The sequence below is a fragment of the Eutrigla gurnardus genome (genome assembly GCF_963514095.1).
Source record: "Eutrigla gurnardus genome assembly, chromosome: 10".
Lineage (NCBI taxonomy): Eukaryota > Metazoa > Chordata > Actinopteri > Perciformes > Triglidae > Eutrigla > Eutrigla gurnardus.
This window is the reverse complement of record NC_139924.1, coordinates 17,872,846-17,895,604: the sequence shown is the minus strand read 5'-3', so window position 1 is coordinate 17,895,604 and position 22,759 is coordinate 17,872,846. Positions and strand designations below refer to the sequence as shown.

At 44.2% G+C, this 22,759-nt stretch overlaps 1 protein-coding gene across 6 annotated transcripts in view; it reads left to right on the top strand.

The window, feature by feature from the left end:
- gramd1bb (GRAM domain containing 1Bb) overlaps window positions 1–22,759 on the top strand; it is a 63,349-nt gene that overhangs the window by 37,927 nt on the left and 2,663 nt on the right. For 2 of the 6 annotated variants that reach the window (XR_014597888.1, XR_014597891.1), the window contains 17 exons: window positions 3,683–3,893; window positions 9,876–9,896; window positions 10,532–10,555; window positions 16,530–16,614; window positions 17,612–17,715; window positions 17,890–17,985; window positions 18,330–18,410; window positions 18,532–18,647; window positions 19,045–19,207; window positions 19,324–19,516; window positions 19,682–19,825; window positions 19,921–20,039; window positions 20,123–20,265; window positions 20,428–20,531; window positions 20,613–20,913; window positions 21,360–21,467; window positions 21,830–21,950. Coding sequence is in view for 1 of the 6 variants with exons in the window: in XM_084020208.1 (XP_083876334.1) it covers window positions 3,683–3,893; window positions 5,784–5,804; window positions 7,854–7,877; window positions 9,876–9,896; window positions 10,532–10,555; window positions 16,530–16,614; window positions 17,612–17,715; window positions 17,890–17,985; window positions 18,330–18,410; window positions 18,532–18,647; window positions 19,045–19,207; window positions 19,324–19,516; window positions 19,682–19,825; window positions 19,921–20,039; window positions 20,123–20,265; window positions 20,428–20,531; window positions 20,613–20,913; window positions 21,360–21,467; window positions 21,830–21,950 (2,179 nt within the window). In the remaining 5 variants the exon portion in view is untranslated. Of the gene's footprint in view, window positions 1–3,682; window positions 3,894–5,783; window positions 5,805–7,853; window positions 7,878–9,875; window positions 9,897–10,531; window positions 10,556–16,529; window positions 16,615–17,611; window positions 17,716–17,889; window positions 17,986–18,329; window positions 18,411–18,531; window positions 18,648–19,044; window positions 19,208–19,323; window positions 19,517–19,681; window positions 19,826–19,920; window positions 20,040–20,122; window positions 20,266–20,427; window positions 20,532–20,612; window positions 20,914–21,359; window positions 21,468–21,829; window positions 21,951–22,759 lie in introns of all 6 variants that reach the window. The other 4 variants (XM_084020208.1, XR_014597887.1, XR_014597889.1 and 1 more) reach the window with 4 other exon arrangements.

Here is a 22,759-nt window from a genome sequence, read left to right as displayed (position 1 = left end):
ATCTGTTAAAAACAACAAGTAGGGTTTCATGCATCGAAAGAAATCCTGTCTCTTTCTGCAAAGAGGAAAAGTATTGAGAGATGATCCTCCCCTTTTCCCTAAAAGGCCACGTCATTGATTAAACCTGTGTGGATAGGAAACGGAGTGATACATTTGTGTGCTGCTCCGTGTATTGTTCGCAGTAGAACTTGCAGTGCCGTTGGATGCGGTTACTTGAGAGTTGGTAACACAACACACTATCTATGATGGCATTATCGCCGGATCGTTTTTGAGCGGCCTGTTCGGATGCTCTTGGGATACATGGGAGGTTGTGAAAGACCTTAAGCATTTTGTAATGCGATCCAACAGTCCCAAGTTTGAATGCAAACTCAGTAGGAACTGTGACCATCCATGCATAAATAGATCATTTGCTGCTCATTTCTTGAGGCTGGTACACATAAACCCTTTGAATAGATTGATACCAACCCTGATTTGAGCCACCCTGGTTCTGGACCAGTACCCTAAAAGTATATTGTGGTACTCATCTATATTGTACCCCTAATTACCTAAAATGTAGCTTTATGCCTTGGTATACACTTTAGGAAGAGGTTTACCTTGTATGTACCCAGTTATTTTTCCGTAATTCACAAGTGCCAAGTCTCTCTGCACTGCAGTCCTTATTGATTTCTGTCTGAGAGGAGTGGAGACAGGAGGATGCATCTGAGCATTTTAACTGGCATGCTACCCATTTTGTGCCCGCTACATTTGTAAAATGTACTTTAAGTGCACAAAATATCCCCCCAGTGTGTACTTTCAAGTATTTCAATAATTCATTCATTCAGACGGATGAGGAACAGACCAAAAAGTTATTCCCAAGAGTAAACTGATGACCTTGAGACAAGACATTCAGAATGGCTACACGCAAATATACAGCATGTTAGAATAAGACATTTACATTTAGGGCATTTAGCAGACGCTTTTGTCCAAAGCGACTTACAATAAGTACATTCGTCAAAAAGATGCCAATGGCAATAAGAACATGCCCCGCTGCATATGATGATGATGAAATAATCCTGGGGGGAGATAACACATTTTATTAATGTGTCGCTCTGACCGAGGAGAACTGTGTAAGAAACGGTTTAGTGATGTCAGACAAACAGGACCGCCTGCCAGTAGCTGATATGTAAAAGATGTGGCTACAAAAGTAATGATTTTTAAAAGAAAGACTTGTCCCACCCTCATAAAATGAGTCCAAAGCCCATGCTCTGATCACACTACATCCACCCTACTGCCCTCTTCAGCTGTGTAGAATCAGTAATTAAATCTAGTACCCTCATGCCAGTTGCAGTGCAATCAAGAGACAATATTGCTAGTAGCCTGATTTTAGTTGATTGTACATCATTCATTGTGCATGTTTCCAAAGATGAGTGAAAGGTTAATTTGCCAAAACAGAGCTCTCCGTTTTAATTTAATTTCCTGAAGCTTATTTTTTGTTGTGCACTCCATTGAATATCAATCAAGCCATGTTTTTACTGTGCACTCTACGGATTGTCAATGCCATGTTATTGGTTTATTCATTTTTTTAAGTGGCTTTTACTAAATCCGTTTTCGCTGAATCACATTTTTGTGACCCAAAAGAAAGAAAAAAACAAAACTTCTCATACTTTGTTTGAGGTTTGTATCAAATGTGTTCCTATGGAACGAGCCATCGGCGCTCAGAGTTTCCCTGCAGCGTTTTATGTTGGAGGCAGCCCCTAGCCACGTCTGCTTACATCATAAACAAATAGATATAATGATGAAATCATTCATATTTAGTGATTATTGTGGATGTTGTTGAGGACGTCATCTATTAACAATTGATTGCTTGATCAAAGATGAGATAGGACAGAATGTGGGTGACTTATGATCTCTCCTAAACAATTTCATGGGGAAACCCTGTTTTTTTTGTATGCTCCTAAACATGGGTACTGCTTCTGTGCGTGTGTGTGTCTGTGCGTGCTTGTGCGTGCGTGCGTGTGTGTGTGTGTGTGTGTGTGTGTGTGTGTGTGTGTGTGTGTGTGTGTGTGTGTGTGTGTGTGTGTGTGTGTGTGCAACCCAGACCTTCTCCTAGCTCAGACAGATTATCATCCGTGCTGAATATCAATGTCCTCTGCTTTCTCCCATCATATTGAGCATTTGTACTTGGACTTGATGCCCTGATGGATGAACTACATCACCTGACGTTTATGTTACATAATTATATCATAGAATAGATGAAAACAATCATGGCAGAAAGGGGACATGGAGATTACAATTTCCAACTGCTGCTCTGCACAAAAGGAATCATCTGGCGTTATCAGGCCATTCACTGAGCTGTGGCAGCAGGAGATGTCTACTTCAAAGGATGAATGTTATAACATAAAGTGTCTTTCTAAAAGAGATCTCCCTGCCAATGTACTCCTTTCAGGTCAGAGGGAACTAATCCGTAGTCAGCACACAATGTACCTGTACCTGAACAGCAGCCATTGGTCGCCATATAAGTTGAAAGGGTACCACAATACACCAGGCGTGCATTATCTATCTCCATGCATTAAACAGTCATGAAGGCTCTTTGTTGTTCTTGCCTTTTGAAGTCAACCAGCTACTGGTACAGCAGACCCCGACGGTCAGACAGAAGCTGTCAACGCTGCCCTCTGTGATTCAGCGCTCTGAGCCGCACTGAAGTCCCGAATGTAACAGTAGATCAGTAATTCATGGCCACTAACGGCGGCCATTGGCTGGCGGTGACGTAATGGCTTGCATAACGCCATGTCAGTAACCGTGCCCGGCGGGCGCGTTGCCACTCGGATCACTTACAGGGCCTTTTGTTTGCTTCCGTCATTGTGAGGCTTCTTGGTGAGCAACTGTGTGTGTCCGTGTCCGTGTGTGTGTGTGTGTGTCCGTGTGTGTGTGTGTGTGTCCGTGTCCGTGTGTGCATGTGTGTGTGTGAAAGACGGTGTCTAGTGCTGGATCACAGAGGCTACCTGTGAGCAACAATGGAAGGAAAGGCACTACCCGTCTCAAGACAACAGCCCTAGCACCTGGCTGGAGAGCTGATGTATTAAAGCACATTTCCATGTTAAAGTCAACAAGTAGCCACAATGCTGCTCTCCACCAGGCATTGTATCTGGGATCATTTAATCCGTGTTATGTCTTCCAGAGTGGCATTTCTGCAGCCATGGAAACAGCTCTAGGCTCCCAGGGGCAAAAGGTCCCTAATTTTTGTAGGGCCTCATATTTAACAGGATTTGAAATAAACAATGAATGTCAGCCTTGAGACAATATGAAATGGATGTGTTTTCGGACTCGACACAGCTTAATCAAATTGACGGTGGGCTCAAAAGCATACATTTTCTTTTTCGTTCCCCTCGCTGCTGCTTCTGCTGCTGCTGCTGTTTGTTGTTGTTGTTTCCTGTATTAGCTTAGCTGTCATTAGCCAGGTTAGCACATGATGCTTCAAGCTCGTTAAGCTTAATGATGTAAGCACGAGGAAACAATGTATGTGCCGTTCTGCTGTCCACACGGATCTTTGAACTAATGACATCACCTCACATGGCGTTTATATTGATACATTCAAGGAGCGTGACTTCTGTGATTCACTTCACTTCACTTCATTATATGTTGTATCTTAACATTTCTCGTGGATATCGTTTTCTCATCCCCCTTTCTGTCTCTTCTCTTTTAGCACTGCCAGTAACTCAAACAAGAGCACACCCGCCTGCTCGCCAGTCCTGCGTAAACGCTCGCGCTCTCCCACACCACAGAGCCAGGAGGGTGAGAACATGGTGGAGAAGGGTTCGGACCACTCCTCTGACAAATCCCCCTCCACGCCCGAGCAGGTCGTCCAGAGAACGTACTCTCTGCAGTCAGCGAGAAGCGGGGGAAAGAACTCAAAGGTGAGCGACCAGGAGGTGCTGCTGTTTACCTGTTTGACACATTTGATAGAAATGAAGAGTAGCCTTACAGTTTGCTGTACGTGAAGCTCTGCTGACATATTTTTATTTTTTTTAAACACAGCATGCTTTTAACCACTTCCTCTGACCAGTGTAGTCGTGCAAGGACACTTGAATATCATGCAAACGCTAACACTTGACTCAAAAACTCCTGCCTGTATTGCTTTAAGTTAAAAAGACGTTCACTATGACGTGCAGGGGGAAAACCATGAATATGAGAGTGCACGGGAAGCAGTTACACAACCAACATGTTTACTCACAGTAAGAATGCGACCTACATCAGATAGAACAGTGAATTAAAGGTTATTTTCTAGTCATCGCGGTGACTTTAGGAGCCGAGATGATGCTGCAACTGTCACGTTGTCACATGTGCGTTCATTCATAAACTGTGACCGCATGAACACGTCAGAGTCGGCCCAGCTGTGGTCCTTGTTGGCAGTGTAGTGACGCACCCTCTGTGGTTTAGTTATTGACCTGAACATACTGACATGTAACTAGCCAGCTGCACCCTCCTCTCCATTTCAGCCTTTTCATTTTGACATCCCATATACTCCCTAGTCTCTCTATCCTCTCCTACTATGATTACAGGGAGCTATTAGTAGTTGAATTTGTTGATCATGTTTAGTCACTGTTGGGATTTGTTTTGAATGTTCATCGAGAAGGGGACGTTAGAATTAGAGGTGAAAGAAAGCTTGTGCCTCAGCCAACTCACATCGGTGCTTCAGCAGTCAGGACAAGGATCCAGGGTCTGCAGGGATGCACAGCCTTAAATCAGGTGCAGCGACTAGCAAACAACGTGTCTTCATCAGAGCACTGTAACATCAGTTACCCTGACTAAAACCCTGTGCCTTTGTTGCCACAGTCAAGCTAGTTTTGTTGTGAAGCTTTTTTCGGTTGGATGAATCTACAGATTTCCACAACACACTTTTTAGACAGGTCATCATAATATAGGTACGACATTCCCAACACTTCATTACCATTAGCATTTAATTCCTCTTGATTCTCAGATTGTGTTTGAAGAAGTCATTTCTGGCGAGAGTTCAGTTGACAAGTGTTTGAAGGGCAGGTTCATGTTTTAGTCCACCTTAAAACAATAGTTAGGGGCTCGTGTGAACATTAAAACAGGTTTTACTGGCCATCAAGACATTGTTTCTTGATGTGACTCCAGTGTAAGTAGTGCTTGTAACAGAGGTTTTCTGTGTTTCCTGGTTACTGCATGGAGACAGCAGTGATTGTTGCCTTTCAGACACATTTCAGACTGTTTCAGCTCTTGGTCTTAACAGTTGTCGATAACTCGATAGATCCGTTAAGAACAGTAATAGAGCCGTTGCTTCTGTCGAAACCAAAGGTTCTGAGTGAAGAAAAAGGTGACAAACAGAAGATTTCAGGTGTTGTATTTGCTGCCCCCCTCCCCCTCCCCCCTTCATCTGCATCACCCCGTTCAGGTTGTTTCACAGAAGGGAGCATGTGGCTCTAATGTTTTGTTCACTCTGCAAAATGTTAGACACGAGCCATGTCACTCCCGTCTTCATTTACCTTCTCATCTGTCTCTGCTGTTTTGAATCACTTAAATCACTGTTGTTTTTGTCTCTTTTTCTTTATCATTTTTTTGTCTTCACGACAGTGTGCACGCCTTCTCTCTCTCTCTCTGTTTCTCTCTCTCTCTCTCTCTCTGTTGCTACTGCTACATGCCATATGATAATGTGTGCCATCTGATAATGACTGTTCAGCTCTTCTGTTGGTACTTTCAGCTGTTTCTTCTTGCAGTTGATTTCTTTTTCTTTTCATTTTTCTATCTGATTTTTCTTTGTTCTTCTCCTGATTGCATGCTAGTCTCACAAGCGACTTTCCAAAGTAAGCATTACTCTTTTTTCTGTTCTTCAAATATCTCTGTGCCCACCCTCCCTCTGCCCCACCTTTTGTCTTGTGAGCTGCTCTGTGGAAATGTCCAAGCGCCTGTTTGCAATTGTTCCTGTGCACACTGCAACCGTTACAAGCCCCCATCTGCACCCACAATCATAGCAGATGGACATTTCTTCAAACAGACAACCCCCCACACAACCTCACTCACTCCCTCTCCTGTCCTGTCTTTCCCTTTCTGGTGATATGCAATGTAGCAAATTCCTGATTACATTTTCAAATATTTGTGTTAAGCTTGGTACAAAAAACCTGTAAATATAGTCAGGAACTGGCCATGCTTTCTTTTCTTTCTTTTTTTTTGCAATTCAATTGTAGAGAAACAAAAGAAAAACAATACAAAAGTAAAGACACCCATTTGAGGGAGAAACAGAGCCTTATTTTTGAGAATTTCGTCAGATTCAAAGAATGAAAATGAACATTTCTGGTGCCAATTACTAATAAATACATTTTTTTCACATGGATTTTTAGTATACCATTGAATAATGACTGAATACATAAGCTTAAGCAACAAAATATTGTTTATTTTTGTTCAACCAAGTTCAACAGACCAGTGCAATTTTTGCCATTAACGTCCACGCTAGCTACCACGCCAGCGTCCACGCTAGCTGCTATATGTTTTGCATTGAGGTGATACTCGAGGCTCGATGTGCTGCGGTGATATGCAAATTCCTTGTTGCATAGCTTGCACACAACCATGCTCTTATCGGCGCTTCCATCCGTTCGTTTTTTATAACAAAATTTCCCATCCACGGGGCAAACCAAAGCGGTCTCATGAGCTTCTTCGTTCATGTTCACTGTGGTTTGTTGTTGTCTGAAGTCATGAACGCTAGTTGGTGCTCCAGTATAATCGGTCCGCCTGAAACTCATCCAGTGAGAAACGTTCCGCTAGGCAAAAATATAGTGTACAAATACACGTTCCGCTAGGCATACAAATAAGTGCGATTAAAACGCGTTTTTGTGTAATTAATTAAATCTTAATTAACGCGTTAAAGTCCCGGCCCTACTAATAAATAATACTAAGTCTAAAGTCGAAGTCTAAATTCCTCTCTCTTTTCCTCTTCCCCTTTTCCACTTTGGCTCGTGTCCCTCTCTGGAAACATATGATATTGTTACATTTTGGTAATGAGAGCTTTATATCTGTCATACTGTGTAACGGTCTGGCTGCAGAGGGATAAACTCCTAAAATCCTGCCAGCATCTGAGTTCAGAGCTCCAGGACTACATCATTATTTGAGCACTGTGGCGAGAGGATCCCTCCTGCTGCTTTTACCACACCACTAGCCCAAAAATCCCCGTTTCCTGCCTGTACATGGATGCAGGCTGGTGTCACATTTAAAGTGGATCGCCCATATTGTCGCTTCACCCATCCGCTTTCATCACACTTTTTTTTTTTGGGGTCAAAATGTGATAGACACAGGGAGACAATACATGGGTGTGAATAGCAGCCTCATGCTCTATTTGCAGAATCTGTTTCACACACATACTGAATACTCACACACACACACACACATATCTACATTGATTACATCACTTTACATTTCAGTGCCACAGTCCAACCCCCCCCCCCCCCCCCCCCCCATCTGAGCCTCTATGGTCAGCCGCAGTCACATGACCCCAGACATGGCGTGAGGTCGTCCCAGCAACGTGAGCTTGATCACCCTAGCTTTAATGCAATCCAAATACAAGAGTGCATTCAGCGAAAGGGGTTCCATGCCTCTCTGAAGCAAAGGCCATATGACGATAACGGTGACGATGTCCCGAGCAGTAATCAATCAGGCTCCTCATGGAATATACAAGCTAGGTGGAGAGTCACATTTAGCAGCAACGTCCGACCCCTGAAACCATGGCATTGTAATGGCAGTTTTGTGCGTCAGAGTTGCTTATGAGTCACAGAATAAATGGGCCTCTCTCATTACTCCTTTCTGTGTTCATGTTGCTCACTGCTTTGGTTAACGTTTTGTTTTCTCTTTTAATTTTCTTTCAGTATGACAGACTAAACCTGATTAAAGTAAGCATTTCTTCTTGTTTTCATTTGACCCATTGACAATCCTTGCTGGCCCCCCATCAAATCCCCCCCGGCCCTCCACTCCCCTTTGTAGCTCTGCGACTGTAGGATCCCCTTTGATAGTTTTTGCCCCTCATGTCCTTTCCCATGCTTCCATCCCCTGGATTACGGTGAAAGGACAGTGATTTGTGAACTGTGTGGAAATAATTTCTTCAAATAAGTCGTAGTGAAGATTCTGCATTATTTAAAGTCTGTTGTTATATGTAACTCACAGCAGATTTAGTTTTTCTTTACGTGAAAGTTGAAGCCAACCAGGGCCGGTCGGCGGGGTATAAAACCATAACTTGCACTATTTTAAAGGGCCTGCTTGCCATTGGGGTAAAGCCATTTGTTATGTTTCTTTTGATTTATTATTGTCTTTTCATGACAAATGTCCAGAAGAGAGACACTATACTTAATCCTTTCGAAGCTGTGTATCCAGTTTTTTTGTAAATGGGGAAATTTAAAACAAAAGCTGTCGTTCAGACAGACCCAAACCCACCGTAAATCACAGAGGAGTCCCAAACCAAACTCTGTTCAACTGTTGGATAGTCTCTCTATCTTTTTCTCTTTCTCTTCACAATAAATGTCTCGGTCTGTGTAAACAATGCCGTCATAAATCTCACAAGCCTGCTAGCGTGCAGTCACACCAAGTCAAAGACAATGGTACACACACACACCCAACTTATCCAGACAGTGGCTTCAAAGTAATTCCTCTCGCGTGTCTCTTGTCACCTTCAAATCAGATTAGCCCACATTAGCCCAGCTATCGTCACAGCCAGGCCTCGGGCCTGCTACTGTGAACACCGCACACACCAGATAACCACCAAACCCTGTCAGGGAAACCTCACACGACCTGGGGCACAAAAGAGGAATTGAATGCGTTTTGAGGTTTTGGAACGAGAAATGTACAATGACCTCAGTCACATTTAACATGTAAGGCCAGTCTTTTCCCATCATGTCAAAATAGGAAAAATTAATCAGTGGTCTTGCTAGGAAAGTCCAACTACAACTCATCATAAAATAGGAAAGAAAATAGATTTTTTTGTTTGCTAATTTTGCTCTGACGTGTTTTTGTTTAACTTAAAATGTGGTGCTTTTATTTATTGTACTACTGGAATCAGACACTGGATATCACTGTTTACCCTTCTATTCCCGCTCTTCTCCCCCTGAAAATCCTCTTTCTTGTTTCACCCTCTGAATGATCACCTGCATGTTTCCCCTCTGAGACTTTTGCTCTTAGACTGTTGGAAAAGAAAGTGTGTTTATGTGGCTGGAAAATGTTGTCATGTCATAGTCATGATTATGATGCATCTCTGCTGCCCTCTGCTGTTGTGAAGCCTGCAATAGAATACATTTATCGTTCATGAAGGATTGAATTTAATGGTTGTAAAACGTTAAACAGATAAATTATAGTTGAATTAATTATTTTTTTTAAGAATTTAAGGAAATATTGTAGTACATGCATGTTATATAAACGCATAGTTTTTAACAGTATATCTAAGGTACCAATGTAGTAGCTGACAGGTTTGGAGTGAAATTACTTTAAATTCTGCCAATACAGAAATGCTTTTATTTGGAAATATCCTTTAATTTGATGAATCAATAAATGTCTGATTAAAAGAACTTTGTGTCATTCTGTAAATATCAGTGTCCAGTGGTGAGGTGAGTGAACTGAAAGAGAATTTCACCCTTTTCTGATATTGAAACGAACAGTCGGTCTCTGGCTATTTAAATAGTGTTGATCGTTTTCTGTAATTCCCGGCAGGACAGACTGTGAGGTGCAGTAAGACCTGACTCGTAACGATCAGGTTGATTGTGTTTCTCAACCACTTGTATGTCTGTATGAGCCCACAAGCCTGCTGCAGCATGGACACGATTCACAGGGTTAAATATGTCCTTTCTCTCTCTCTCTCTCTCTCCCTCCCCTCTCTCTCTCGCTCTCTCGCTCTCTCTCCACAGAAAAGCCAAAGCTGGTACAACGTAAGTCACACTTTGTTTTGATCTACATGATGTGAAGTATTTCATGGGTGTATACGTGTACTGGTGTGAATTCACGTCATGCGAGGGACTCCCAGAAGTCTCCTGGTGTTTGATTTTAGCGGCGAGTGCTGCTTAAGGGATGAAGGGTTGCTGTCCTTGACCCCGTTTACTGGAGCACCAGAACACTAGTGTGGGTTACTGGTCCTCCCGGCAGGGATTATTAGCATGGGCTTAAACGAGCAACAGGTGCAGGGAGTCAAGGGAATGGGAAGACAAGGCTCCTTCTCCATGGCGTACAGTATAGGCGGCAAAGCAAAGGGTGTTGCAGTTTCATATTGCACCACAAGATGGGGCGCTGACTCTATTTCTGACCCCAGCGTGAATTCTTTTCCATGTGGTGGGTTGCTGAACAGCCCTTTTTGTAATTCTGTTCAACCAACTTTTACACTGAAAAGCTGCCTGTTATTGTTATTATTTAAGCCCACAGAGTGTTGGACTTTGACACCACTCAGTGTCGAACCCTACTTTCTCCAGAAGTGTGTTAGTTGGACTTTATGTTGTTTTATTTCTTTCTTTTTTATATATATATCCATATATATATTCCCTGTGTGTCCACTCTTCCCCTCTCTCCCCAGCATGAAAGACAACACATCCTGAGAGTAAGCATGACTTGTATTTTTGTGCAACCCTGGATAACTTCCTGTCTCTCGCGCTCTGTCTCGGTTTGTCAGACTGGTGGAATGATAACATCCCTCCTGCCTGTTTCTCATTCCATTGACTTCAATCAGGGTTGTTACCACCTAAAAGCAAAGCCGCACTTGGGGGAAGCGAGTTTGACATGTTGAAAAAAGACAAATCTTAAAGATTTTTTCTCAAACTAAATCGCAGAGTGATTCTTTACTCTTATTTAATTAATTAATAGTATTTGTATTTAAAATTTGTGTTAGGGATTTGTGTTTCACCAGTCCCTTCAAGGCCGATCAAAGGCCCGTCACCGCTCAAACTTCTAATTCTGGTACGCAACAGGTGGTAACAAGCCTGCTGAGTTTCTCACTGTACTAAACAAATCAACAAACCATCACAAGGGCCCCTGGACGAGCCTTGGATGCCTGTGAACACCAGGGGAATGGAGCATGGTGCTTTAGGTCGTGGCATGTTTCCACCCTGTCCGACCCCTGTTACCGTGACTGTGTTACTGTGTCCTAAAAAAAAACATAGGACACAACAGAAGATGCAGATAGGGAAAATGGAGAAATGCTGTTGAGTTGAAATGAGGCTTTGGCTGAAAAGTCCAGACACTTTCTTAAATATTGCACTATTGCACCCAGATATAGTAAGCCACTGACATTCTGCAACTCACATTTCCTCTACTGACCCGCTATCTAGAAATGAGCAGCACAAGTAACAACGCAGAGTTGATGTCGCTAACTAACAGATGCAAATGTCATGACGACATACAGTCCATGTACAAGATACCAGGACCATCTGGTCATAAAATACACTGCAAAAAATGAATCACCTTTGTCAATTTGCATGTCAATTTGTTAAAGGGGAAATAAAAATAACATATTTTTTATTGTCAAAAAATCCCATGCAAAGACCAAAACCAGCAATGCGTTTATCCTCCTACCAGTTCTCTGTAGCAAAAACCTGATGTAGTCTATTCCTCTGGGCCATAGTGTTCCATTTTTATCTAAAAATTATTAAAAACAGCAGTGAGCCACACTGCTGCCTTGGGTGACATTACCTTTATTACCACAAACATGGGCACTGCAGTGTATTTTGACTCATTCCCACAAACCCCATCCTGCTCCCAGAAATCCCAACTGGTGCAGCACGTAATCCACAGCTGAAAATAGTCCCCAACAATGCACTGTTAACCCTTTTTTTTTTCCTCAAAACTGCATAAAATAATAAAAAATTATAAATTATAGTTATATACATGTGACTTGTTTATAGATGTTCATCTTAGTAAGCGTCAGTGGGCTTGGAGCTCAATTCCAAGGAATCGTTGGTTTTGGTCTTTTCATGAGATTTGTTGACAATAACAAAAATGTAGAGCAACACCAGCCTTAAAGGTCCCATATTATGAAAAACAGGTTTTCTCTGGTCTCTACACCTATAAACGAGTCCTCCCTGAGCCTGTCAACTCCCAGAATGAGGAAAAACAAGCGACTCCTGCATGGTCTCTGCAGTGAGATAGCAGTGAGATAGCGGTGTTTCACAATGTCGTCGCTCAGAGCTAGACATGCAAATTGCTCTGGTTAGTTGTACAAATCAACATAAGTGCTTATATTCTGTCCCAGCTACAGAAGAGAGCATGGTTGCGTTTAATTTTTAATGCCGGCTACGGTTCGTGTTAGCTTGTATGTGTGTTCTAACCAGTTCACATCGGACTGCTTCAGTAACGAGGGTCAGTACAAAGCTGGCTTTGCCTCGACACTGACCCTCGTAAAAGGATCTGTCCCAACCATACGGGACCCAGCAACTTCACCTGAGCCACATAGGCGAGCCATAGCGATACCATGCTACGGCTAGCATAAGCGGCATCGTCTCCGTCACTTTCCAAGTAGGCGATGACAGATGGAGCTCATTAGCATTTAAAGGTACAGACACAGAAACAGCCTGTTCTCAGGAGAGCTCATTTGAGCAACTTTTAGACAGCTGAAATTCAGGACCACGGATGGGTTTGGGGCAATGCATATCGATACAGTGTTGTTGGACCTCTGACAGCTGTGTGGAATTGGTGAAAAACAGTATAATATGGGACCTTTAAAACAAGTGTGGGGGGAGGGGGGAGGTGAACCCTCACACCTTTAGTGTATTTAACTCTATAAGCTTTATGCCTTATATCGATGGATGTGATATTTTTTTGGCAGTGTGAAGGAGAGGAATTTTTAAAAATGATTGTGAGATTGTGTTCCTGACATCTTGTACACTCATCTTTACTCACAATAAATAGCTACGCTCAATCAATCGAGTGAAATGCGTCCAAACGGTACTTTCGTGTGTGGAACCCGCGATGCGCCGGCATGTAGGACGGTGTGTGCATGTGTGTGTGAGTGTGTGCACCTCTACATGGCAATGATGACTTCCCATGGCACTGAAACCACAGTGATTGAAACTCTATCCGTCCTCATGTGAGTTCTGAGCCTGTTTAGAGACGTGCACAGTGGCCCTCTGGTAGCTGATGGCTGTTCATTCAGCGTTGCATCAACACGGGTTTGTCACCCCAAACCCACATGCTCCGGGAAGTTAGCAACAAGAAGGAAACACTGACAAACGGTACACGAATAAGTGAGTGAATTGTTTCGATCTGCATAGATCACACCTTTTACATTGCTTCACTCGGATCGATATACGCCCACATACCTCGCCTTTTCCAATGAAGAACAACCACATTAAAACAGTTTGGTTGTTGTTAACTGGATGGACCTAACCCCTCCCTTAAACACTAAAACCCCACCCTGGTTTACAGTACCAGTCTCCTCCATCCCCTACTGTTTGACCAGCGTTAATAGTTAACCAAATCAATAAATACTGCCTCATCCCGTGTCTCGTTATCGCACCTGACTGCATCGGTCACAATGGCTCCTTTCTTTGCTTGATTTATTGGAGAAAATGAACCCGAAAGAGGAAATAAAGGACTGCTCTCAGCACGGACACCACAAGTGTCATTTTGATGAATGAACACTCATTTCCCTGAAATTTCATTCACATGAAATAAAACGCATTCTCAACAGGATGAAGGCCCATTTAGAGCTGTGCATGAATGATCAGCACCGTTTTCCAGGAGGCCTGCTGCTGAAGAGTATTTCCTCATCTATTTTCCTGCATCTCCTCACTGTCTGGTTAAAGTGAGCATCGCTAAATGACTGAAGGGGAAAGGTGGAAGCCATGGCACAAATGTGGGCTACATGTTTGCTTCATCCTGCAGGAGTCAAAGAAATGCAAGCTGTTTAGTTTTTTTTTTTATTGCTGCTGGGGTTTCCATCACGACCTTCTTGACGCTTGAAATATTTTTGGGTGAAGAACAGTCCGAGGTCATGCGCACCAATTGTTTTTTAAGTCATGCTAAAATAAGAAGTGCGACCTCTGCATCTTTCATGCCTGCTGAGAGTAACAGAGCGCGATCAAGTATCACAAATACATAAATGACCCCGAATACCAAGGCAAGGAAACGGGAGAGAGACACGGCATACCTTCAAATCAGCACCATACTTCTGGCACCCTTAGTTTGGATTCCAGCAGCTTTTGGTACATGGATTGAATGTTCAAATGAAACGGACAGACATAGAAATATTTACAGTATGTTGGTTGGGTCACTTGACGCTGCGATGTAAGCTCTGGCCTGCAAACCATTGCAGACCCTGTACAAGATTGATGGTGTTGTTTTGCAGGCGGAGGTAACTGGAGGTTATGCTCACATCTGTTCTCTGTAACTCAATCACTTGGACGGACAGCAAGACGGACTCGGCACATACTTCTGCAACTGAAAACATTCATTTCTTTCTTTTTATTCAATCCTGTTTTCTTTCCTCTCAACTTCTTTGGTCCCCGGCTACGTCTCTGTTTGTATTAGCCCTCCTCTCCACAAAGTCAACTCGCTTCATTCTTTTCTGGTCGTAAACTGGGTAATTACAAGGCACTCCGACCTGGAAAGCACCCAACACACACACACACACACAAACACTCCGCTCACACACTTACCAGGAGGAGTAAACAGGGAAAAAAGGAAAAAGCTACCAGCATGATAATAAAGGACTTGTTGGCCGGGGTTACTAGAGGGCAACGGCTGTAACTCCTCTTCCCTGTGTGTGTGTGTGTGTGTGTGTGTGTGTGTGTGTGTGTGTGTGTGTGTGTGTGTGTGTGTGTGTGTGTGTGTGTGTGTGTGTGTGTGTGTGTGTGTGTGTGTGTGTGTGTTTGAAGAGAGAGAGAGAGCCAGAGAACGACGGAGCGAGACAAGGATCATGTGGCTGGAGTGTGCCGTGTCCACTGCTCAACACTGAAAGGGAGCAGCACCCAAAACAGGGGGGCGGAAACTTACTGCAGCTTGCAAACCTCTCGACTCACATTTGCTCTTATTTTCCAAAACCTACTTTAACTGACAAGTCCTCCGACGTCAGAAGAGCCCACTGGGGCCCCCGGCCCACCCCACCGTTTTGGAAAAATTCGCTGACATCCAGGCGCCAAATAGGATCTGGTGTGGTGACTATGGAATTGGATGAGGATTGTACGATGTCAGACTGGGAGGCTGTGCTGGAGCTGGATGAGGCGCTGGCAGGGTGGCTCCTGCAGGGTCCGGCTAGAGGGGAGTGGGGTTGGGAGTGGGGCTGGGCTGCCTCGGACCTTCAGGACCCAGAGTGGGACACTGAGGAGATTCCTGCCGTAAGTTGACCTCCACTTCTAAGCTGAAACCCACAAAGGAGATTAGTGGAGAAAATGTTGGGGTTTGGATAGATTTACTGGGCTCAAGTCAAGTCACAAGGGACGGGTCAGTGGAAAGGCTTTGTAGCAGTTTTTTAGGATACGCTGCTGTAAGCATTCTGTGGTAATTCCCCTCTACTACAGAAAACAACTGGTTCGGATGTGAGTCATAGCTATCTGAATTCTCTCAGAGGCCTGTGTTCATCAGGCTACCGTGTGAGTGACCCGATGTAGAAACAGTGTAGGTGCGTTGTTGTTTTTGGTCACGGACATGTCGGTGTGTACAGTTAAGGCAGTCCAATTCGATTTCCAAATAATTATTAAGGGCGTCCAGAGACGTCACTCACTCGCAGTGTTTCTCATCACCACACTTTTCTCAAAGGCGAATAGAAGCAGGATCAGATACTCCCCAAAGACTATTTCAACTGCTTTGTTTTAGGATCTTTAATGTCAACAAGCTGTTGTTTTCCAAGCAGCGCTGATCCAAAAGAGAGAGATTTTTCTCAAAAGTCTCCTAGTAGTATTAGCAGCTATTGTTTCCTTCTTTCCTGAGCAAGGGAAGCATCTGGCACAGACAGTGAGAGCCCTCAGTTTGGCACAACTTTGGAGGTTTAATAAATCAGCCCAGCCCAGCAAAGAAAAGTGTGATCATGTTGAAAAGGATGTCTTTACCCAGTGCTGAAAAGCTTGTGTTTGACCAGGCTAACTATAATGCACAGTCTTGTTGAGGTTTCATCAGTTGTTGTCATTAGACAAAAGCCTCATTGTCATGCACAATAGGGCAAATCGGAGAATGTGACTCATGTTGCAACTGCTCGAGAGTCGTGGCAGCATGTGTGTTCATTGATCTGCAACGGGGCTGATGTTTTTGGAATTGCGCTTTGTTATTGACTTTAAGCAAGGTGCCAATTCAGGCCGAATACCTCTGCTTGCCATTCCCTATACATCCATTTCCACCGCCGGTCAAAACCACCCACGGAGTGACATCTATGGTGTGATTAGAGCGAACCACACATCCCGATCAAACCTGTGGGTGGTTTTAACGAGGTAATCGCACATGTTCACGGAAACGAGTGTCTCGGGGCTGCCTCTGCGTGGCGGACACGACTTGAGGAGTGTTCTGGTTGTGCAAACGTGTGTGTGTGTGTGTGTGTGTGTGTGTGTGTGTGTGTGGGGTGGTGTTTCTGACTCTGCCTGTCACTTCAGGTGCTGAGCCCAACATACAAGCAGCGCAATGAGGACTTTAGGAAACTCTTCAAGCAGCTCCCGGACACAGAGAGACTCATTGTGGGTGAGTGGACGGCCGCCTTAGGGTGCAGCTACGTTATTGCAAAAATATTCATCCTAACAGAACAGAGAGGAGACGCAAACAAATATTCATGACATGATTTAAATACATCTAGATCACTGATTATGTAAAAACATACCACCCTCCACTCGTTTTAGAGGAACTTTTCCCGCACTCTAAGCTACTGTGCACACACAAGTTTACAGCGTGGCATCATGACTTTTCATAAATATAGTTATCTGTACGCAATTCGAGCTATCTGCGTGTATGTGTACGTTCTGAGCGAAACGACCCATCACATCTGCGTTTGTCGGCGCCCTCTAGCAAAACGACCCATCACATCCGCGTGTTTGTCAGCACCCTCTAGCGAAACGACCCATCACATCTGCGTGTTTGTCAGCACCCTCTAGCGAAACGACCCATCACATCCGCGTGTTTGTCAGCGCCCTCTAGCGAAACGACCCATCACATCCGCGTGTTTGTCAGCACCCTCTAGCGAAACGACCCATCACATCCGCGTGTATGTAAACGCCCTTTAGGGTCAGGGTTCGGCGTTGATAAACAGGCGATTGTGCGTAGTGATAACACGCCATAATGGCATACGAGTTGGCGTGTCATACATACGCCACTTCATGAGATCAGTCTGAAGTTTATGTTCTTCCGTGATTTTCCCCGACTCTCCAATGATTGTCTGAAATCCCTTTAAAAAGTTAAACTCGCTGAGCTTCATGGTTCGATATTGGATGATTTCACAGCAAATAAACAAGATTTGCACACAGGTGAAGTGTTAGAATGCACTAAAGTGAGGATTCTTTGTGACCGTGAAGTGAGCGCTATCAAATGAACCATTTATTTAAATGAATTTGATTGGACATCAGCACGTTCTTATCTCTTATATAGCCATGGACATACTTTTCAATTGCATTATTTAGCAATTTTCTATGAACGTATATGATGTAATTTAGCTTCATACTTAGTAACCATATTTTTTTTTTTTCAGACTACTCCTGTGCTCTTCAACGGGACATCCTACTGCAGGGACGACTCTACCTCTCTGAGAACTGGATCTGTTTCTATAGCAACATCTTCCGCTGGGAAACGCTGGTATGCTTGTTAATGCTCAGGACCTCTGCGCATTCCCATACATCTTATTTTGGCACTATTGGGTCATACTTGGAACTGCAATGTGTGTATATGTATAATTTATAGTGTGTGTGTGTGTGTGTGTGTGTGTGTGTGTGTGTGTGTGTGTGTGTGTGTGTGTGTGTGTGTGTGTAGCTGACAGTACGGCTAAAGGACATCTGCTCAATGACGAAAGAGAAGACTGCCCGCCTCATTCCCAATGCCATCCAGGTCTGCACAGACACTGAGAAGGTAAAGGTCAGAATGATTAATACAGACTGAACAGTAAATATGTTTTAGAGGGAATCGTCTCCGCCTATAGAGACAGTCAGGAAGCCTTGAGGTACAAAGTCTGGCTGATTACAGCTGTCACTGGAGAATGGTTGGCAAGATATTAATGCCCACCATTATTGCCAGTTAAATCCAGAGTAGAGGGATTTTAAACCGTGCTCCTTAAGTGGACTAAAAAGACTAGAAAAGCGCTATAAATGCGGATCCATTTGCCATTTACGCTACAATGGCCATTTCATTTCCACAGTTTATTTCATTCAACTGCTCACCCGACTCGTACGTAATTACCATCCATTTCTCCGCAGCACTTTTTCACCTCATTTGGAGCCAGGGACAGGACTTACATGATGATGTTCAGGCTGTGGCAGAATGCGCTGCTGGACAAGGTACGCTAAAAATCTGACCCGCTCGTATACGATCCCGCTGATATTCCATGTTGATAGTTTGACACTGCCGTGTTTTTGAGTCTTCTCATGTCTCACTTTGATTGGTCGATGCCTCATGCAGCCCCTGTGCCCAAAAGAACTGTGGCACTTTGTTCATCAGTGCTATGGCAACGAGCTAGGCCTCACTAGCGATGATGAGGACTATGTTCACCCTGATGATGACTTCAACACCATGGGGTGAGATTATTTATGCTACATCTTCAGTTACTATGGTTATTACACTATAAACATATTTCAGTTGATTACCCAATTGCCCAAATTACTAATTAGTTAGAGAGCCCAATATGAGCTCATGTGATCTGAACGATGATTTTTATTCATTTTGTATACACTTTTCACTTGATGTGATTGGATGGCCCTGCAGTCATAGATAACAGTCTACATACCAAATACTAAAGTGAAGTGGAGATCATTTTCCCCACACATCGAGTATAATAAGCCAACTGTGCTCGTCCAAACGTCCAGATATCAATTTTGTTTTCCCACATGTCAAATGCTGCCCGTCTAGCCACCCACTTATACATCTGCAAACACTAGAACTGAGTAGAACTGATTAAAGTCTGGTGCGCATCAGGTTCAGCGAAGAGATTCCCAACGAAGAGAACGAGATCAACAACGACAACTTGTCTAAGAGCAGCGCGGAGGCCAAGCCTGATGGGAGCCCTCCTCTGCTACATAAGAAGGTCATCCCAAACAGCACCATCCCCAGCCTGGGCAACCACGACACACCCATCACAGTAAGCCGCACACAAACACATGGTTATACATGTCAGATCAAGTGCAACACCTCTATGCTTTGGGAAAACCACAGGAGACATTATTGATGTGATTGCTGCTACTTTTTTTGCCACAGTTTGACCTCCCAGCAGAAGAGTACGCAGACTGCCTACCAGACGGTGAGCTGCTTACTCTGCCCCTTTTGGTGGAAGAGAAGACCAATGATACCAGCGGGCCTGGTGGTCCCGTCCCCTCACCCTCTCTGGACTTCAACGACAACGAAGACCTCCCCACTGAGCTCAGCGACTCCTCCGAAACACACGACGAAGGTAACCGTGCGTAGCAGAAGGAACGCCTCCCGTTTCACACGAATCCTTAAGTGGAAACTCTGTTATTACCTCTCACAACATTACGATGCAGGTGACGCTGGTAACAAGACTTGATCTTGTGAAGACACCTTTGAATGTATTTGTCATCTTCTCTTGCATGCGTAGGCGAAGTGCAGGCCTTTCACGAGGACCTGAATGGAAGGCAGTACATTAATGAGATCTACAAGTTCAGTGTGGACAAGCTCTACGGCATCCTCTTCACAGAGTCGCAGTTCATGAGTGACTTCATGGAGCAGAGGCGATTCTCGGGTCGGTGTTTCTGATATTTTTTATGTCTGACCTCTCTGGAGTTAAAGGCCTTGCAGCCATAATGAATTCAACTCTCTCATCGTGTTGCTGTTTAGACGTGGTGTACCACCCGTGGAAGAAAGAGGAGGCTGGGAACCAGACCAGAGAGATCATGTACACCATCTCGCTGTCCAACCCCCTGGCCCCCAAAACAGCCACAGTCACTGAGACACAGGTACGGTCAACTCGTGTATCTCTCTTTATTAATACGTTCTGAGTTTGAGATGGCTTACAAGCTGCATTTCCTCCTCTGCTCAGACTCTGTACAAAGCTAGCCAGGAAAGTGAGTGCTACATCATTGACGCTGAGGTAATCACGCATGACGTGCCCTACCACGATTACTTCTACACTCTCAACCGCTACATGCTCACCAGGGTGGCCAAGAACAAGTGTCGGTTACGGTGAGTAAGACGTAGTGAGACATCGACAGCTGACACACATCTTAATGCAGTCCTCATTAGTTTGACTCTTTTGTTTTTGTTTCCAGCGACATAACTATTATGTTTTCCTGTTTTGTTTCTTCTTGTGAGATGTGTATAAATGCATTTCTGTTTGTTTCTCAGGGTGTCGACAGAGCTGCGCTACAGGAAGCAGCCGTGGGGGCTGGTAAAAGGCTTCATAGAGAAAAACTTCTGGAGCGGCCTCGAAGAGAACTTCCGCCATCTAGGTAGACTTGAGTCTGTTTTGACGGTTCTAATATGTTCTGATGTGTCACAGATTTACAGCAAGTTGTCTTGTTCCCTCTCAGAGTTGGAGCTGTCCAAGCTGGAGGAGATACTGACCGAGTCCCACCAGCTGTCCCCGAAGGCCAAGGTGGTGAAAAACTCGACGGTGAGGCGGAAGAAGAGGCCCCTCCCCCACTTGCGCAGCCAGCATCTGGACGAGGCGCTCAGCCCCGTTACCACGCCGACGGATGAGGAAGTGATTCAGAGGATCAAACAAGTGGCAGGCTCCACGCAAACCAGACACCAGAGTCCAGAACACCATCACCTGCCCGGGGGCCTCGCTCTGTACAGCGTCTCCAAACTGCTGCTCATCATCAGCTTTGTGTACGCGACGCACAAACGCACAAACACGCTTGTATATCTGGACACCAAAATACATTCCAAACATTCTCATCTCATCATAGTTAGAACAGAGACTCTTAACTCCTCACCTGTTGACATGATTTCATAATTTTTAATCGTTTTTGTCCAGTAGGCTCTGTGGCGTTGGTCTAATTTACCATTCAACTTTTTTTTTTTGTTGTTGTTTTCTTATAAATATCTCATTGTTGGTGTCTTGAGTGTAACCTCTCTCTCCTCTCCTCTCATTGCCATCCATAGGATCTGTCTAAGGTACATAATGTGATTAGTCAGCATAGCCAGACGAATATGTTGAAAAGCATTCGCAGCCTAGTTTGTCATTTCCATGTACAGACTAGCTCCTTAATCATGAATGAATGACGGAGGAAATGGGGAGGACTCATGTGTTTTCCCTCCTGCCCCTCCTTCAGCCTGGTCCTGCTGGTGTTCCTCAACATGATGCTCTTCTACAAGCTGTGGATGCTGGAGTACTCGGCACAGTCCTTGACAACCTGGCAAGGTCTGCGTCTTCATGAAAGGTACACACAAATGTACAAACACCTCAACTTTTAGCGCCCGTCGTTATTACAGAGATACAACCTGGCTGATGAAGTTTTGGGCAATTTAGAATACAAAGAAATCATTATTTGTCACTGCAGAGATGAGCCTGAACGAAAGTCTATTTGGCTGTTTGCCCGTAAGGCAGTCACACACACTAAACTGTAGCCATATGGCCGTCGACGTGTGTGACAGGAAAACAGCTTCTAAAATTACCCCTGAATGGCTCTGGGCTTACTGAAACAATTTACCAAACTGTTTGTTTGGCAGGCCCTCAAAATGGAAGTCATGCTTCAATGGCTGCACCCTGATGTTGCAGTGTGTGTGTGTGTGTGTTTCCCAGTAAACTGCCTCAGACGCAGATGGAGTGGGCCCAGCTCCTGGAGGCACAGCAGCGTTACCATGACGCCGAGCTGCAGAAGTGGAGGGAGATTATCAAGTCGTCGGTAGTGCTTCTAGACCAGGTACTCGGACACTAAACATTTTCAAAATCATGTCAGAGCTGCGATGTAATGTTGGGTGGACCCTGCAGGAGTAACTACATACAGAACATACTGCTCAGTCATAAAGTCACATACCTAGCACACTTTAAAGGGTCAACAGGTTATTTTTACCCCACAGCTAGCAAGGCTTTTAGCCAAGTGCAATATTTTATGATATACGGTATGACCACTGTAAACGCCATTACATCCACCACTGAGAGAGGGCGCCAGTGAGCCTGTAAACCTGAACTACTGGGTATATGGCAAGTGGAATCACACACCATATAAAGCCTCTTACAGCGGGGGACCTCTAAATTTTTACAGTGTATTTCTCACAATATGATTTTGAAATGTCTATGCAACACAATGACACTAGAAACAAGCCTATGCCTATTGATTCTGAGGCAGCAAAAAACAGACTTTTCATGTTCTAGATTGCCGAATTGTTGTGGACTTTCGTCCCATTATCCTAAAGAATCATAAGAACAAACATAGCGCCATTCATTTTGGTATCTGTCACTCCTTGAAGAGGGTTCAAATGTGGAAGGTATCTCAGGTGGAAAATACAATAAATATCTGGGGCAGCCTTGTTAGGAGTTGAAACATCTCCTCCCTGGTGACAGTTTTGATTCTACATCTGAAACATATTCCAGGAATCAAAGCGTATGTAGGCTGATCTGATGCTACGTTGTCACTTTCCACAAATTAATGACCACCACTTGCCCAATGGTAACAAAGTCTGCAGCACCGTGGGGAGATTATGAATTTAATTATCTTTGAGGAGGAACGGG